The sequence below is a fragment of the Otolemur garnettii genome, unplaced genomic scaffold (assembly GCF_000181295.1).
Source record: "Otolemur garnettii isolate 467f Iridium unplaced genomic scaffold, OtoGar3 scaffold00030, whole genome shotgun sequence".
NCBI lineage: Eukaryota > Metazoa > Chordata > Mammalia > Primates > Galagidae > Otolemur > Otolemur garnettii.
Window position 1 is genome coordinate 10,412,646 of NW_003852425.1, and position 18,545 is coordinate 10,431,190.

General features: G+C 34.9%; 1 protein-coding gene across 1 annotated transcript in view; it reads right to left on the bottom strand.

The window, feature by feature from the left end:
- The window catches only part of FER (FER tyrosine kinase), a 328,727-nt gene that overhangs the window by 294,754 nt on the left and 15,428 nt on the right, over positions 1-18,545 (bottom strand). The window contains exon 3 of the mRNA XM_023512721.1: positions 6,634-6,900. Within this exon, the coding sequence (XP_023368489.1) occupies positions 6,634-6,840 (207 nt within the window). The 5' untranslated portion in view covers positions 6,841-6,900. The remainder of the gene's footprint in view (positions 1-6,633; positions 6,901-18,545) is intronic.

An 18,545-nucleotide genomic window follows, 5' to 3' on the forward strand; every position in this document is an offset into this window, starting at 1 on the left:
AAATAAAATTATGGCTGTCTGAAGTAGATAGGATCTTAAACAGGAGAAAACTTGGCCAGGTACTTTGGGAGGCCAAGGCAGACAGATCACTTGAGTCTAGGAGTTAAAGACAAACATGGGCAACATAGTGAGGCCTGTTGCTTAAAAATCATAAAATAAATTTTAAAACATTAGCTGGGCATGGTGGTGTGCACTTATAGTTCTAGCTACATAGGAGGCTGAGGCAAACATTTAAGGTTACAGTGAGCTATGATCACTATACCCTAACTTGGGTGATAAATGGAGACTTAGTCTCTGAAAGCAGTAACTAGTTAATTACAGGAGAATCCTAAAAACTCCTTAAAACATTGGTTGAACTCATAAACAAATTCAGTAAAGTTGCATAATTCAAAATCAACATATGAAAACCAGCAGTGTTTCTATACACTGACAACAAACTATCAGAATTTTTTTTAAAATCCCATTTAAAATAGCAACAAAATAATAAAATGCTTAGAAATGAGCTTAACCAAAGAAGAGTACAGTGACAATGAAAAACAGAAAATACAGATGAAAGAAATTAAAGACGTCACTAAATGAAGATAGCTTGTGTTCATGGATTGAAAGCATGATTATCATTAAAATGTTCCAAAGTGACCTACAGATTCAGAGCAATCCCTACCTAATCAAATTTCAATGGTGAAAAAATGTCACTGAGATGTTGAAATAGAAAAAAAAAATTCTAACGTTATCATGGAGCCATAAAATACCCCAAATATACAAGCAATAGTGAGAAAGAACAAAGCTAGAGGCAGCACACTTTCTTGTTTCAAACTATGTCACAAAGATATGGTAATCAAACAGTATGGTATTAGCATAAAAACAGATGTATAGACTAATGGAACAGTAAAGAGAGCACAGAAATAAATTTACGCATCTATGATCAACTAATCTTTGATGAGGGCAACAAGAACATAGAATAGGGCAGAGACATTCTCTTCAATAGTGTTATGAAAACTGGATATCCACATGTAAGAGAATGAAGGTGGATCCTTATATCAAAAATTTACCTAAAGAGGACTAAACAATTAAAAATAAGACTGAATCTGTACAACTCCTAGAAGAAAACTTAGGGGAAAAGCACCTTAACCTACAGGATAAAGCACAGGGTTAAAAGTGCTGGGCACTAGAGACAGAGGGATCTGGGGAAAAGCCAAGCAACACTGCTGGCCTGAGTACTAAAAGCAATACTCACCAGATACAACACACTGTCTCACCCCTAAGGCATATTTAGCAGTGATAAGAAAAAGACAAGACAGAAGTGCCAGTAAATAGAAAGTAATAAGAATTCAATCATGCAGTTAAAGAAAAAAAATTTTTTTAACCTTCAATCTCTCTTTGAAGCTTGACACTGTACTATATTTTCTCATGCCTGAGATTGCAATAAAAGTCTACAAGGATCATTAAGAGAGGCAGCACCCCTGTCTCTCTGTGCAGAGGGCTTGGGGTGTTGGGCTCCCAGGGTCCCTCAGTTCAGTGCAAAACGGACAGAGTAGGTATTATTATTTTTACATGGAGTTGTACCAATATTAACCCCTAGCAATGATTTGTTGAGCATGACACCAAAAGTACAGAAAACAAAAGCAAAAATGAACAAGTAAGACTGTATAAACTAAAAAGCTTCTATAAAGCAAAAGAAATAATCAACAAAAGAAAAAGGCAATCTATAGAAAATGGAAGAAAATAATCGCAAATTATATATTTGATAAGGGGTTAATATCCAAAACATATAAGGAACTAATACAACTCAGCAGCAAAACAAATAGCTCAATTAAAAAATGTGCAAAGGACCTGAGTGGATATTTTCCAAAGACAACATGCAAACGACCAAAAAGTATATGAAAAGGTCCTCAACATCTCTCATCATCAGGTAACAGCAAATCAAAACCACAATGAACTATAACCTCATACCTGTTAAAATGGTTATTCTTAAAAAATAAAAACTATTGATAAAGATGTGGAGAAAAGGGAATCCTGATACACTGTTGGTGGGAATGTAAATCAGGAAAGCTAGGATGAAAACAGGATGGGAGGTTCCTCAAAAATTAAAAGTAGACCTGCCTTATGATCTAGAAATCCCTCTGCTATGTAATACACCCAAAGGAAAAGAATTAGTAGGTCAAAGAGATACCTGAACTTTCATATTCATTGCAGCACTGATATAGTTTGTCTGTTTCCACAAAAACTCACATTCAAATTTGATCCCCAGTATGGTAGTGTCGGAAGGTAGAGCCAAATGGGAGGTTAATACTCCACCCTCATGAGTGACTTGGCTGCATTCTTGTGGTAGTGAGTGAGCTGTCACTATGGCAAAGCCAGATTAGTTTTTGTGAAGAAGGCATTAGTTCCCATAAAAGTGGGTTGTTACGAAGCCCCTCAGGCTTTCCCTCTTCACACGTTAATTCCCCGTTGACCCTGCCAGCTATGTTGTGATGCATTATGAAACCTCTTCCCAGAAACCAAAGCCATGCCCTTGTACTTTTCCAGCCTGCAGAACTAAATAAGCCAAGGTAAACTTCTTTTTTTGATAAATTACCCCATCTCAACTACTCTGTTACAGCAACATAAAACAGACTAGATAGGCCAGAGTTAAAATTGCCAAGACAGGCTCGGTGGTGCTGGCCACATACACCAGGGCTGGCGGGTTCCAACCCAGCCTAGGCCTGCTAAACAATAATGACAACTACAACAAAAAAATAGCCAGGCTGTGGCAAGGTGCCTGTAGTCCCAGCTAGCTGGAGGCTGAGGCTAGAGAATCACTTAAGCCCAAGAGATGGAGGTTGCTGAGAGCTGTGGAGCCATGGCACTCTACCAAGGACTCTGTCTCAAAAAATAAATAAATAAATAAATAAAATTGCCAGGACAGAGAAACACCATCAACAGAAAAATGGATAAGGAAATTATGATATGTATAATATACACACACACAAACATTAACCATAAAAAAGAAGAGAATCCTGCCATTTTTTACAAAATGGATGGACCTGGAAGGCATCATGCTAAGGGAAAAAGCCAACTACATAGAAAGACAAATACTGTGGAATCTAAGAAATGCTGTCAAACTCCTAGAAGAGAAGAATGGTAGTTGCTAGGGGCTGGGGAAATGGGGAGATACTGTTATGAAGGAACAGAGTTTCATGCAGGACCAATGTGTTCTGGAGAGCTAACGTGCAGCACAGCAACCGTTCTCAGCCCCCCCCCCCATAATTATGTGAGGTGATAGATATATTTAGGCCACCTACTTTGTAGTACGAGTACATTTAAAATGAAAAAGTCCTTGTAGATCAAGATTGGCAAGTCACTCTTGATATGGAATGCTCTGTCAGAAGCTATGGATATCAGAAGTTAACCCAGTTAACTGGGTTTCTGACTAAACTAACGACTCATCCCCTGTATCTCTCTGCATGCAAGACAATTAAGGAATAATCATCTTCTTCTTACCTACCCAACCCCAATACCAGCCTGGATAATTAAAAATAGTACCACCTTAACACACTGACACAGATAGCACACATTTTCCTTTTCCTCGGGGAAACAAATTACTGGTTTGAGATTGTTAAACTATAGATCGTTTTTCAAAATTCTAAGTTGTATACTGAATAATATTAAGATTATATCATAAAAATACCGCTTTAACATGAAATGTCTGATCTTAAAAGATTTTCTATAAATTTCTAACTTATTTTTGACACTATCATTTTGCAACTAAAGGTAAAATAGTTCCTAGAAAGAAATATATCACTTACTTCATAATAAAATGAAGAATAATGATTCAATTTACAAATATCATTATTTCTCCCATCTCCTTAAAAAAGAGATCAGATGCATATGCCAAATAGCATCTACATTTCTGAAACAATTAAAATAAATCCTAAAATGTCTATTTTATGCTTATGAAGCCAGTGGAGGTAAATAGTGCCTTTTACACTAAGATGAATACGTGATATAAAGAAAGTAAACTCTGTATTCAATATTTAGATGAGAGAACACTTCCACATGGGGGGAAACGCATATCTTTTAGAAATATACATCATGTCCTTTCTTGTCTTCTATCTTTGAACTAACAGGTGTGGTAGAATAAATTGGTAATCCATAAATAAGTAGTAATTGTAGTGTTCTCAGTTCATTAAACAAAAAATTATTTATTCTAGGATACTGAGTCAAACAGCAAACTCCTACTAGAGCTCTAGTTATAATAAGCATTGAAAATGATGAACAAGATGACTCAAGCTTAAAAAATACCTAAATAATAGTGTCAAATAGCTTTTCACTTCATGCTATATCCTCTAACCACTTGTTTTCTTTCTTCTTACTTGAATATTTTTAAATGCAACATAAAAATTCCATGAAGAATGTATAGTTTTTGAACTATACAATAACTCGAAATAAATGGTACTCTGAAACAACTGTTATTATTCTGAGTTTGCCTACTACATAAGAAAAACATTTTTGGTGTCTCTAAATACTTATGAGATACAGAAATCCAGAAAACAACTCATTAAATTTCCCTGAAAATGACATTTTCAAAGACTCAGTTGTAAGTGCATAGGAAACCTTACATACTTTCCATTTGTAAGAACCTCTCTTCTGCATTTTCTTCAAAGCTCCTTGGTTTCCCCAGGCTAGTGGTTCACAAACTGGCTACAAGAAGCAGCAAGTCAGAGCCTTTTAAAATAACAACTCCTGAGCTCTAATGAGCAGAGATTCTGATTTAATAGGCTTTGGATAAGGTCTGGGCATCAGTATTTTATAGCTCTCCATGTAATTCTGATCTACATGTTCTGATGTAGCAAAGTATTTTTGTTTCTAATAATCAGGTTGCACAAAAATCACACAATGCCACAAAGACTACAGAAAAATGGGGTTAAAGGAATTAACCCTCAAGAAATGTATTAAGTATACATTAAAAAAGGACAGAATCCTAATAAAAACTATGCAGTTTTACACATATTAAATGGTTAGGAAATACATGACTACTATGTGTCCAATAAATATGGCACTGGGCCTTGAAAGGACCTAAAGTTTATTTGTCAAAATAGGTTTCAGAAAGACTGCAATTCGTGAGTTACTGTAAAGTGGTAGAGATATTTGAACTTGGACAGAAAACTGCAATACCACATGTGGATGGGTGGTGGCTCATGATAAAGAAGTAAATGGGACTGAACTGTGTGTGTGATATGTACTCCCAAGCAGCTCAGATAGTTTTCTACATCCACCTAGCACTTCTGGTTTCATATATAAGCAGATACAAAATTCACATTAAGCTCAAATTGTTCCCCAATATATCAATTGGGTTGGAACACACTAGGGTCTTCAAGTCAACGTGTACAGCAGATCTGACACTACAGACAGGCTTGAAAATTGCTTCCTTAAATATATAGAGAAGATGCCAAAAAATGTATACATGTTTTAAGAAAGGAAAAAAATTGTATTAAAATTTTAATACTCAATATATAACATAACATTTGTTATATTGTATACGTGGGCCATTACAAAAGTTTTGACACACAAAAATCAAGAAATATAACATTCACTTGGAAAGAAACAAATGAAGCCCTCCCAGCAACACTGACAACTTGAGCCTGCTGAAACTTGCCCAGGTAAATCAGAAAGGATGCTGTCAACCATGTTTCTGGAAAGTGAAATAATGGACCATAACACAGTCTATCTCAAAACTTTTGAGGTGACCCACATACTGTATCTTGTATCTCTTACAAGTGCAAGAGTCAAACACAATTTAAGCATTACAATTTTAATGCAGTAGTTCCTTTTTTTAAAATGTGTATATATTTTTTGGCACCCTTTATAGTTTAAATTCTTGTTATACAGGTTCCAGTTACATTGTATGTATATTACATCCCTACTAAATAATGACTGGTTCATCAAAAAGTATTTTTCATTATTTTTTATTCCCAAGGGCTATCTAAAGCATTGCCAATATTTCAATTCACTTCAAGTTTAAAAGCTAAGCCAGTATCTCCTTTCAAATAAATTATGTTATTTAAGAATTATCTGTACCACTATACTATTTCAGAAGATAGCTGACTATACTGGGACAGGTATAATTTTAGATGAATAAAACACACAAAATAGCATTTATCCACTGCATAAAATAAGTCCCAAAAAACAACTACTATTTAAACACATAAAAATATTTTTAATTTTACTCCTTTAATTAGAGAATTATAAAAACCAAACTAGATGTCATTCTTACCTATCAGAAAAATAAAAGTTCAAAATTTTGACAACAAATCTGTTGCTCAGATTAAGTGGAAACTTCATATATTTCTGGTATATATTTAAAATGTTACAAGATCAGTATCTATCTTATATAAATTTATATTTACATTAGCAGTATTTTAAAAAACTATGGCGTGCATTTACATTTTGACCTAAAAATCCCATTTCTAGGAGTTTACTCTGAAGACATCCATAATGATACCAAAGTACATCTGTACAAGGACAATACAATTTTGGAACCACTGCATTCAAACATTGACGTGGGTATGCTCATGCAATATGATGACCTATTATGACCTATGCTTTAAGCATAGTTAGGATGCTACAAATAACAAATGAAATTATTCTTTTTACCTTGGAGACATTGCTGACATAATTCATTTGGACAGTACTTTCTTTATCAACTTGATTACAAAGGTTCTGTAAAGTAGATGCATATTCTTTATCACTTTTTATTCTCAAGGCCATAAATTTCTTCACTGTCTCCAATAACCGTAATTCCCAGTCTTGCAATTTTAATACAGCTTCATGTGAATTCTTCAGGTCACTCCCAAACCCCATTTTTGTAAGGCACTGCTTATCTTCCACACTGCACAAGTGAATCTTCTAATCAGCACATATCTGTATACGTAAACAGAAAAAAAACTTAAATCAAAAGGAAGTTAGGCTTCAAGCCAAAATTATGTCCTATTCTTTTTGGACTAAAAAAAATCACTACAAGTGAATGTTTTCTCCCAAAGATCAGGAGCAAAGATGTGTACTCTATCATTGACTTCTACTCAACATTATACACTCAAGGTTCTAGCCAGTACAATGGAATACATGATATAAAAGACATTCAGATTGAAAAAGAAGAAGTAAAACTACCTCTATTTGCAAATCACATCATTATATGCAGAAAATCCTAAGACAATAAGAAAACTATTACAATATGTGAATTTAGTGATATTATAGGTCATAAGATCAATGTACAAAAATCAATTTCATTTCTATATACCCAGCAGTGATCAGTACAGAAATTAAATTAGAAAACAATTCTATTTGTAACAGCACCTAAAAAGAATGAAATACTTTGGAATAAATTTAACAAAAATGTTAAAGCTTATACTTTTAAATTAGAAAATACTATTCAAAGAAATTTTTAAAAACCTACAATAAATACTCATGATCACAGATAGAAAGACTTGATATTGTTAAGAAAGCAAGACAATTTGATCTACAAATATAACATAATACATATTAACATCTTGGCTAGCTTCTTTATAGACATTGACAAGCTAATCCTAAAATGTATATAGAAAGGCAATGAAGCCAGAATAACCACAAACAACTCTTGAAAAATAAGAACAAAATTAGAGGACTCATACTTTCTGATTTTAATACTTATTAAAAAGCTACAGTAATCAAGACACTATGATAGTGACAAATAGACAGACATGCAGATCAGCAGAATAAAACAGAGCATCCAAATATAACTCTTCACATTTATGATAAGGCCACAGGGTGCCAAGTCTGTTCTATGGGGAAAGAGCTAGAAACAAGAGTTCTACCCTTCTTATGGAATCGGGAAAGACCCCGAAAAAGCCAATGTAACCTATAGAGAGTGGCCATAAAGTCTGTGCACAATTTAAAATTTTATGGCCACCTGTATAATAAGAACAAAGTGGGAAGCATTATTTCATCAGACTTCAAGGCTATAATAACCAAAACATCAGGGTATGAGGCACAAAAACAGAAACCTAGACCTTTGAATCAGAACTGAGAACTCATGGATAAAATCATCTTCATATTCTCATCTGACTTTTGACCAGATAAAAACATACATTGGGACACATACAAACATACATAAGAATCTCTATTCAATAAATAATGCTGGGAAAACTGGATAGCCAGAGTAAAAGACTCAAACAGGATCTATACTTCTCACGACTCATAAAAATTAACTCACAATGAATAAACGACTTAAACCTAATGTAGGGAACTATAAAAATCCTAGAAGATTCTAGTTATCAGCCCTCTGTCAGATTCATAAAATGAAAGTATCTTTTCCCATTCTGAAGGCTGTCCTTTGCTTAAATTTTTGTGTCCTTAGATATACAGAAGCTTTTCAACTTAATTAAGTCTCATTTGTTTATTTTTATTGTTGTTGCAATTGCCACTGAAGTCTTCTTGATAAAATCTTTCCCCAAGCCAACATCCTCAAGAGTTTTTCCCAAATTTTCTTCTAGAATTTTTATCATTTCGTGTCTTAGATTTAAATCTTTTATCTATCTTGTCAATTGTAAATGGTAAAAGGTGCTGGTCCAATTTCAGTTTTTATGTGTGGTAGCCAGTTCTCCCAGCACCATTTGTTGAGACATTCTTTTCCCTACTTAATGCTTTTGTTTGGTTTGTTAAAGATCAGATGGCAAGCAGAGACTTGTTTCATCTCTAGGTTTCCTATTCTGTTCCATATGTCTATGTCTCTATTTTTGTGGCAATTCCATGCTGTATTAATGATCACAGTGGACTTGTAATATAACCTAAAGTCTGATTGAGTGATGCCTCAGCTTTGTTTTTAATTGCCTTAGCTATACGGGGTTTTTTTCTGGTTCCATACAAAAGTAAGAACTATTTTTTTCCATTTCTTCAAAGTATGATGTAGTATTTTAATGGGGATTACATTCAATCTGTAGATTGCTTTGGGTAGTATAGACATTAATGATGTTGATTTTTCCTAGACAAGATCATGGCATATTCTTCCATTTGTTAATGTCTTCTGCTATTCCTATTCTGAGGGTTTCATAATTTCTTTGTAGATATTCTTCACCTCCTTTCTTAGGTATATTCCTAGGTATTTCATTTTCTTTGAAGCTCTGTAAATGATATAGTATCTTTGATTTGCTTCTCAACTTGGCTGTTACTGATGTATACAAAGGCTACTGATTTGTGGACATTGATTTTATACTCTGAGATATTACTGTATCTCTTGATCACCTCCAAGAGTCTTGTGGCTGAGTCTCTGGGGTTTTCAAACTGTAAGATCATATCATTGGCAAAGAGTGAGAGTTTGACCTCCTCTGTCTCCATGTGGACGCCCTTAATATTCTTCTGTTGCCTGATTGCACTGGCTAGGATTTCTAGAACTATGTTGAATAGTAGTAGCAATAGTGGCCATCCTTGTCTGGTTCCAATTCTAAGTGAAAAAGCTTTCACTTTTACTCCATTTAGTATGATGCTAGCTGTGGATTTGTCATAGAGCAAACAATCCCTTCTATCACTGAGCAAGAGATGTGGACAGAACCTTCTCTGAAGAACATAGATGAGTGGCTAATGAACACATGAAAAAAAATGATCTTCATCCCTAATCATCAGAGAAATTCAAATCAAAACTACCCTGAGATATCACCTAATCCCAGGGAGAACAGCCTATATTACAAAGTCTCAAAGCTGTAGATGCTGGTGTGAATGTGGAAAGAAGAAAACATTTTTACACTGTTAGTGGGACTGAAAACTAATACAGCCTCTTTGGAAAGAAGTATAGATAATCCTCAAAGAACTAAAAATAGAACTTAAATTTGATCCCATTACTAGGCATCTACCTATAAGAAAAAAATCATTTTATCATAAAGACATATGCATTACATTGTTCACCACAGCTCAATTTGCCAAGATGTGGCAACAACTTAAATGCCCATCAAGCCAGGAATGGATTAATAAACTGTAGCATATGTATACCATGGAGTACTATTCAGCCATAAAAAAGATAAGAGACTTTCCATCTTTTGTCTTAACCTGTATGGAGTTGAAACACATTCTTCTCAGTAAAATAATAACAAGAATGGAAAAACAAGTATCCAATGTACTCAACACTAATATGAAGCCAGTGGACAAACTAATTCATGCCCACACAAGAGAAAAACTCAATTCAATTCAAGTTGCGGGCATGGGGCAGCACCTGTGGCTCAAGGAGTAGAGTGCCAGTCCCATATGCCAGAGTGGCAGGTTCAAACTCAGCTCTGGGCAAATACTGCAACAACAACAACAACAACAAAAAGAAAATGGCTAATTACAGTCTACTTTGACTTGAATTAGTCATTAAGCTGATCTTGGCTCAAGTTAGAGGGATGGGGGAAGTAGGAGATGGATTGATGTGCTCCCACATAATGGGCACAATGTAAGAGTATATGCAGGAGACAACTACAACAGGTACTTTACCTAACAAATGCAAACATTGTAACCTAATTGTTTGTACCCTAATATTAATCTGAAATTAAAAAAAAAAAAAAAGAACTGAGAAAGAAAGAGAGAGAGAGAAAGAAGGTAAGAAAGAAAGAAAGAAGGAAAAGAATCCAAAAAGAAAATGTTTGAAAAACTCTTACAGGTATTGGTCTAAGTGAAGAATTTTATGAAGACCCCAAAATCAATCACAATAACAAAAATAAATAAATGGGACTAATAAAATTAAAAAGCTTCTGCACAGCCAAGGACATAATCAAAAGAGCAATAGGAAATTCACAGAATGGGAGAAAATATTCACATGCTACACATCAGAAAAAGAACTGATAACCAGAAACTACAAAAAACTCAAGCAAACCAGCAAGAAACGGCCAAACGACCCCATTAAAACTAGGCAAAAGACATGAATGGAAACTTTTCAGATGAAGATATACTAATGGCAAAAAATTTCAGGAAAAATGCTCAACATCTCTAATCATTAGGGAAATGCAAATCAAAACCACAATAAGACATCATCTAACTCCAAACAGAATTGTTACTATTAAAAAGTCCCAAAACAAAATATGCTGACATAAATATGGAAAGAAAGGAACAACTCTGGTACCCAGTTGGTGGGACTGCAAACTAGTGCAACCTCTATGGAAAACTGTATGGAGAGAACATCAAGAACTTAAAGTAGACCTGCCACTTTATCCAGCAATCCCAATGCTGGGTATATACCCAACGGGAAAAGGGTCACTTTCTACAAAGACACCTGCACTTCAATGTTAATAGCAGTGCAATTCAGAATAACAAAGACGTGGAAACAATACATGAAGGGATTAATAAAATGTGGTATATACATTCTATGGAGTTCTACTCAGCCATTAAAAAAAATGGGCAATCTATTATCTTTTGTGATAACCTAGATGGAACTAGAAACCATTCTTCTAAGTGAAACATCACAAGAATGGAGAAACAAACACATATAGTCATTACCAAGTTGGGATCAACACTTAAGTGCTCATATGGAAGTAAATCTCAATGAAAATCAAGCTGGGAGGAGGAAAGAGGAGGGAATGGGTAAATTCACAATGGATACAATGCACAATATTCAGGTGAAGGACACATTTATAACTTAGCCTGAATCTGTAAGTATGTAAACAAAACATACATACCCCCAAATATTCTGAAATTTTAAAAAATAGGAAAAAGAAAAAAAGTATTTCAACAGCTAGTCCAAAGACAACTAGAATTGGACATGCAAAAGAATGAAGCATGATGCCTTCTTCAGACCATACACAGAGCATTAACTGTAAATGGATAGCAGACCTAAAAAACAGCCAAAGTTATAAAATAGCTCATAGAAGAAGAAAACACGGTAGCAAATCCTTGTAACTGTGGCTTAGATAATAGTTTCTTAGATACAATAACAAAAGCATAAGTGACAAAGTAAAAATACATAAATTGGATTTCATCAAAATTACAAACTTCTGCACTTCCAAAGACATCATTACAAATGTGAAAAAGTAACTACACAATAGAGAAAATCATACATCTGATAAACAGAATATATAAAGAATTCTTAAAACTGAATATTAAAAGACAAACCAATTAAAAATAGGTAAAGTATCTGAATAAACATTTCTCCAAAGAAGATACACAAATGTCCAATAAACATATGAAAAGATGATCAATATCATTAGCCACTGTAGCAAAGCCACAATAAGATACTACTTTGCACTAGTAGGAAGTCTACAATCAAAAAAGAAAAATAACAAGTGTCACAGAGATTGCAGAGATACTGGAACCCCTCATCTCCTGCTAGTTGAAATATAAAGTGGCACAGCCACTATGGAAACCAGTTTGGCAGTTCCTCAAAAGCTAAAACAGAACAGAGTTAACGACCCAGAAATTTCACTCCCTAGGTGTATGTGTATACCCAAGAGAAATGAAAGTTTGTCTCTACGAAATCTTGCACATCAGTGTTTGAAACAACATTTTCATAATAGCTACAAAGTGGAAACAACTCAAATATCTGTCAATTGATGAATGAATAAATAAAGTGGGATAATATTCATATAATGGAATACTTGGTAAAAGAAAGAAATAAAGTATTGATACAGGCTACAGCATGAACCTTGAAAACATTTTACTGAGTGAAAGAAGACAAACACGAAAGGCCACATTGTACAATTTCATATATATGAAAATCCATAAGGATAGAAAGTAGACTAGAGGTTGCCCAGAGCTGGAAAATTTGGAGAGAAATGGGGAGTGACTGCTAATGGATATGATCTAAAATTGATTGTAATGATGGCTGCACAACTCTGTGAATATACTAAAAAGTATTGAATTGTACAGTTTCAACTGAATTCCTTGGCATGTGAATATAGCTCCAGAAAGTATAAAAATTGCTACAGTGTACCTTATTACCAACTAAAGGTCAATTATCATAAACTTCCCTAAAATATCTTATTTGTATCTTATAAATTCTAAAAATGATAGTAGAATTTATTTTGCTCTTCAGTTTCCCAGAATTCAGGCAGTAAATTTTTCATAGTTAGTTAGAAGAAATGAAGAACTATACCTTTTATTTTCAGGTCTAAATCAGCCATATCAGAGTTCAATTATTTATTAATTCAACTGATATCATCTAAGCCACGTAGAAACACAAGAAGAGGTTTTTCCTTAACTTCAGTGATCTCATCTAAGACATGGTAAAAACGAGGGTTTACCAAGTACAGAAAAAAAAATACAATTTTTCCCCAATTGAAAGCTGTCCAGTTTTATAAACTATCAAATAATGAGGGAGAAAGAAATTATGAAAAACTCTACCTGGTCAAAGCTTCCAAAGTAGAAACCAAGACACTAAATGAACCTTAACACCAAATAGGATAATTCCAGGTTTTTCTTTTCATCTTGCATGCAGTAGCTTTAAAAAAAATTAATATACCATATCTTTTGTGAGACACAACAATTTACTACGACTATCTTTCTGTTATTTTACCTGCAGCTTTACTAAGTCTGGGTGGAGAAACATTTGAACTCATTGAACATTTTCAAGAGAACAGTAAGGAACATTTTTGATACCAAAGAAAGGTAAAATATTTTACTTTCCTAAGAAAAACTACATCTGATATTGTGGTTCATATTATTCTGTAGCTTAGAATAAAAGCATTTCTGCTGCTAAGTGTATCTTGACAACAATTTTTTCTTCTATTATCAGGAATTTCAAAATGATTGTGAAAAGTGCTGAAGAATAAAAAGGAAAACAGAATTTGACAGTTTCTAAGAAACATTACAGCCTGTCTTAAAGACTTAAGACACTAATATTAAGAATACACTAATATTCTAGGTCAAGGTATATAAAAATAACTTAATATATGGAACATCTCTTCATGGAATAAAAATTTTTTTAAACAACTGAACAATAAATTAAGAGTAGGTCTCAGTGTTAAACTGGACGATGTTATGTATAATAAAAACTTTAGGAATTAAGAAAATGATATGCCACAGATAACTTTTCCATAGATATCAAGTGACATATATATAAAAGTATTTGTTGCAGTAATATTTGCAACAGCAAAGGGGAAAAAAACTGGAAATTTCTGAAATATCCAACAAAAGAAACTAAGTCGCTGGATTTGATTGTAGCTGAATAATTCTCGTGGGTGCTGCCCAAATCATATTCTATGTGAATCTGTTCACTGCCCAACTTTGACAACCACATATGGTAAAACTATTCATGGTAAACCTATTCGTGGCATATTCCTTCATTTAGTGGAATATCACTCAGTCCTAACAAAAATTAAGAATTTTCTGTGTATTTATATGGAACTATCATTAAGAACTATTAATCGAGTAAAGTAAGATGCAGAAATTAGTATGTTAACTTTGTATTAAAAGGAGGAAGAATAAGGATGGTGCCTGTGGCTCAAAGGAGTAGGGCGCTGGCCCCATATGCCAGAGGTGGCAGGTTCAAACCCAGCCCTGGCCAAAATCTGAAAAAAAAAGGAGAAAGAATAATACTCATTCTAAATACATAAAATACTTCTGTAATAGAAAAATACTTAGTGGCTGGAACACAGGAGAGAGAGACTTGTTATTGTATATACCTTTTATACCATACATTGGAATTTTCTTCTAAGTGACTGTATTGATACTACCTATTCAAAAAATAAATTAAAGAATTTTTGAATAGAAAAAGGTAAAACTAATGAAAGCTAGAATTGCCAAGAAAACTTCTTAGATATGGCAAGATATGAGTCAGGACTGGCTTCATGACCATGATTTAGACTATAAAAGGGGAAATATATTTCAGGAAGTAGGAACAACACAGGACCCCACTGCCCAAAAAGGTGAATATGAGATGTAATAAAAAAGAAATGTCTCCAAAATAAAGCTATATGTAGCAAATAGTGAGAGATGGCATACCAGTTTATCTCCCACTATTCCTCTACTCAGGAAACTAATAAAGCTCAAATTCCTTGAATTAATTCAGAAAACCAAGGTCATGAATGTGATAATTTTAAAACATTACATTTGCTATTGCTAGTGGTACAAGTATGTTTGATTTGTGACAATTCATCAGCTATGATTTATACACTTCTCTGTATGTATATATATGTATATAGTTCAATAAAAAAAAGACATACAGATAGATTTTGATCTGACAGCTGGATATATAGCTTAAAGAGAGAAAAAAGATTAAATGAGACAAAAAAGAGACAAGAAGCCACTATATACCAATATAACTTGAGAAACGAGGACCTAGAATTGACAGTATCAGTGAGAATTAAAATGGAAGATTCTTGACCTAGTACATGGATTTAGGGAACGAAATTAGGGCAATCCAATGAAAACTCTAAGGCTTCAGGAAGAAAGAACAGTGACAATATCAAGAGAAATGGGAGAATGAGAATATATCTATGGAGCTACTTTAAAGAAGATACCTTCCTTTCACCTGGATATAAACCTTTAGGTAAAATATTAAGTCTAAAAATTCAAATTTAAGAGTGAATTGCTTGAAGGTGATAGATGAAACCAACAGACTGAATGTTAATGAAAAGTAGAGTCGAGGACAAAACCACAACCAAAAAAGGAAGTGGATAAATGTCTTTCCTCAAAAGCAGAATCTCGCTGTGTGAAAGCACATGTGAACAGAAGGAAAACACAAGCTGCACCTTCTGGTTTCTGATGGGCATGTAAGAGATTTAAGTTTTACCTCCAGTAACTCAATCTGATTCGCAAAGTGCAACCTGGAGAAAAATATCTTCACATTTCTGACAGGAGGAGAAGCAGAGCCTTCTGTTCTTAACAAGGTCTCCCCTCAAGACAAATATTTGAATAGAGACTACCCAGTTGAGGTATTATTTGGGCCTAACTGACCTGAAGGAATGTAAATACCCAACTGCAGCCTAGTCTAGCCAGCCTGTCCCACCTGGGGGCGGGGGAATGGGGCTGAGAGACATCACTTGTGAAGTGGAATACTGTTCAGCCATTAAAAATAGAGAAATCATGTCTTTGCAGGACACAGATGGATCTAGAAACCATTATCTTAAGTGAAACAACTCAAAAGTCACACACTCCACATTCTCACTTATAAGTGGGAGCTAAACAACGTGTACACAGGGGCATGGAGTGTGGCATAATAGTTACTGGCAACTCAGAAGGAAGAGAGCGAGAGTAAAAAATTAATAGGTACAGTGGGCAATACTGTTTGGGTAATACTCATACTAAGTGCCCAGACTTCACCACTATACAGTACATCCATGTAACAAAACCGCACTTGCACCCCTTAAACTTACATACATACATACATACAGACAGACAGACAGACACTGATAAATAAATGAGACTTTTTTTAAAGAAGTTTGAGTATTTTTCAAAATAATTTTATTCTAGAGTGCATTAAAAGTGCCAATCTTTTAGATGAAAGCAGACTAATAGACTGGGTTTTGGGAGACCCATTATAATATTCTCTTGGCTTTTCCACTAAAGAATGTCAGGTGGGCACAGTGGCTGACACCTGTAATCCTAGCACTCTGGGGTACTGAGACAGGTGGATTGCTTGAGCTTAGAGGTTCAAGACCAGCCTGAGCAAGAGCGAGACCCTGACTCTACTAAAAATAGAAAAACTAGCTGGGCACTGTGGTGGGTGCCTATAGTCCCTGCTACTTGGGAGGCTGAGACAAGAGGATTATTTGAGCCCAAGATTGTGAGCTATGACACCATGGCACTCTACCCAGTTCAACAGAGACTCTGTCTCAAAAAAAGAAAGAAAAAAACCCAAAAGAATGCTAAAAAGAAACCCTAGATAACATTAGAATTTTCACTGCTCGAGAAAATGTAAAATTGACTTCTATTTAATAAGTGTTTACATTAAAAATTTTTCTCCTTCAGGGTGGTGGCTGTGGCTCAAAGGAGTAGGGCGCCGGCCCTATATGCTGGAGGGGGCGGGTTCAAACCCACCTCCAGCCAAAAACTGCAAAAAAAAAAAAAAAAAATTTTTTTCCTCCTTCAAATATATTAATTTTTATTCAAAAAATGGCATATGTTCTTATAATTCCCTTTCCTATAAAAGAAATCTCCCAATTGTGTGCTGTGAGAGGATTTTAGATGTGCCAATAACTTAATTATTTTCAAAAGAAGTTCAATGCATAGTAAGTCTATTCTCTTTTTTCACTTTTTTTTTTTTTTTGATCACGTAATTTAAGTGTGCCGTGGAAGTTTAAGTATAGGTTTACATGTGCTGTGAGATAAAAAGGTTGAAAAACACTGCCATAACAGATAGTCTTGACCCCTCTTGGAGAATGCTTTTGGCTTTCACTGAAACAATTTCATCCCTGTTCTTCCTCCCAGGCTCCTCAACCAGTTCTACCTCTAATTGAGCATCTCAGCAAAGAATAAGTCTAATCGTGGGTCCAAACATTATTGTGGTTTCCCAAGAAAGGAATCTGTCTTTGCTCTGTACCTTAGTAAGGGACTTTTGTTCATTCATTTATTCACCCAATATGCATGTATTAAATATCTACAATATGCTAAGTACTGAGTGCTGTTTGAATACTCAAAAATAAAAAGTGCTGCTCCCAGCCTCTGTGAGCTTATTACAAAAGAAGCAGTTCTAATACACCAAAATAACTGCTCCAAGGAATCTCTGTGTGAAATGTGCTAGAACACATGAGAAGATATCCTAATCCTGGCTGGAGCAGAAAAGAGGAAAAACCTTCAAAGACCTCCCTAAACCATCTAGAATAGTCCCTTCATCCTGAAATTTTTTTCCTTTCCTCTCAACCAAAATATAATTCTCCCCTCCTTAAAAATGCTACATAAAATTCATCTCCTATCTCCTCCTCTAAAATGACACTAGTTCCTAAATACCATATAATTCTTAAAGAAAACCAACAAAATCTATGAAACTCAAAAGGAAGGAAGAAAAAGAACACTCAGTGAGTGACAGAGATGAGTTCTACCCAGGAACAGAGACAGTCTTCAACTTTGCTGGTGGTGTTCTGCCTAGCTCTCTGTCTCCACTGACTTGCTTATATGTATCATTGGCATTTTAATCTATTTCCCACTTGAAACTGCATTTTTCAAAGACAAAGGCTTAGACTGCTACCGCTTTATAATGTCCACAGCTACTACATACACAGGACATTCCTAACATAACCAACTGGGAGGAAGGCAGGTATGGGCAGTCGAGGACGAGGAAGGAACTCCTTGAACTTCAACTGCTGACTCTGCCAGTGGATCATGTACAACTGGGGTGTCCAACCTAAGGCCCACAGGCTGCATGGAGCCCAGATGGCTATAAACTCCGCTTAACACAACATGTAAACTTATGGAAAGCATTAGGAGATTTTTTTGTGACTTTTTAGCAGAACACAACTGTGTGACTCTCAAGTGTGAAGTTTATAGTTGGCAATGTCATGTCACAACGTCACGTAAAATAAACACACTTATGCTCTCACTATTTGTACACACATGTACGTGTGGCTTTAGTTTTACAGAGGTGTGCAACCTCCAGTGTGTTGTCTTCCTGGTGCAGGCAGTCGAATCAGACATTC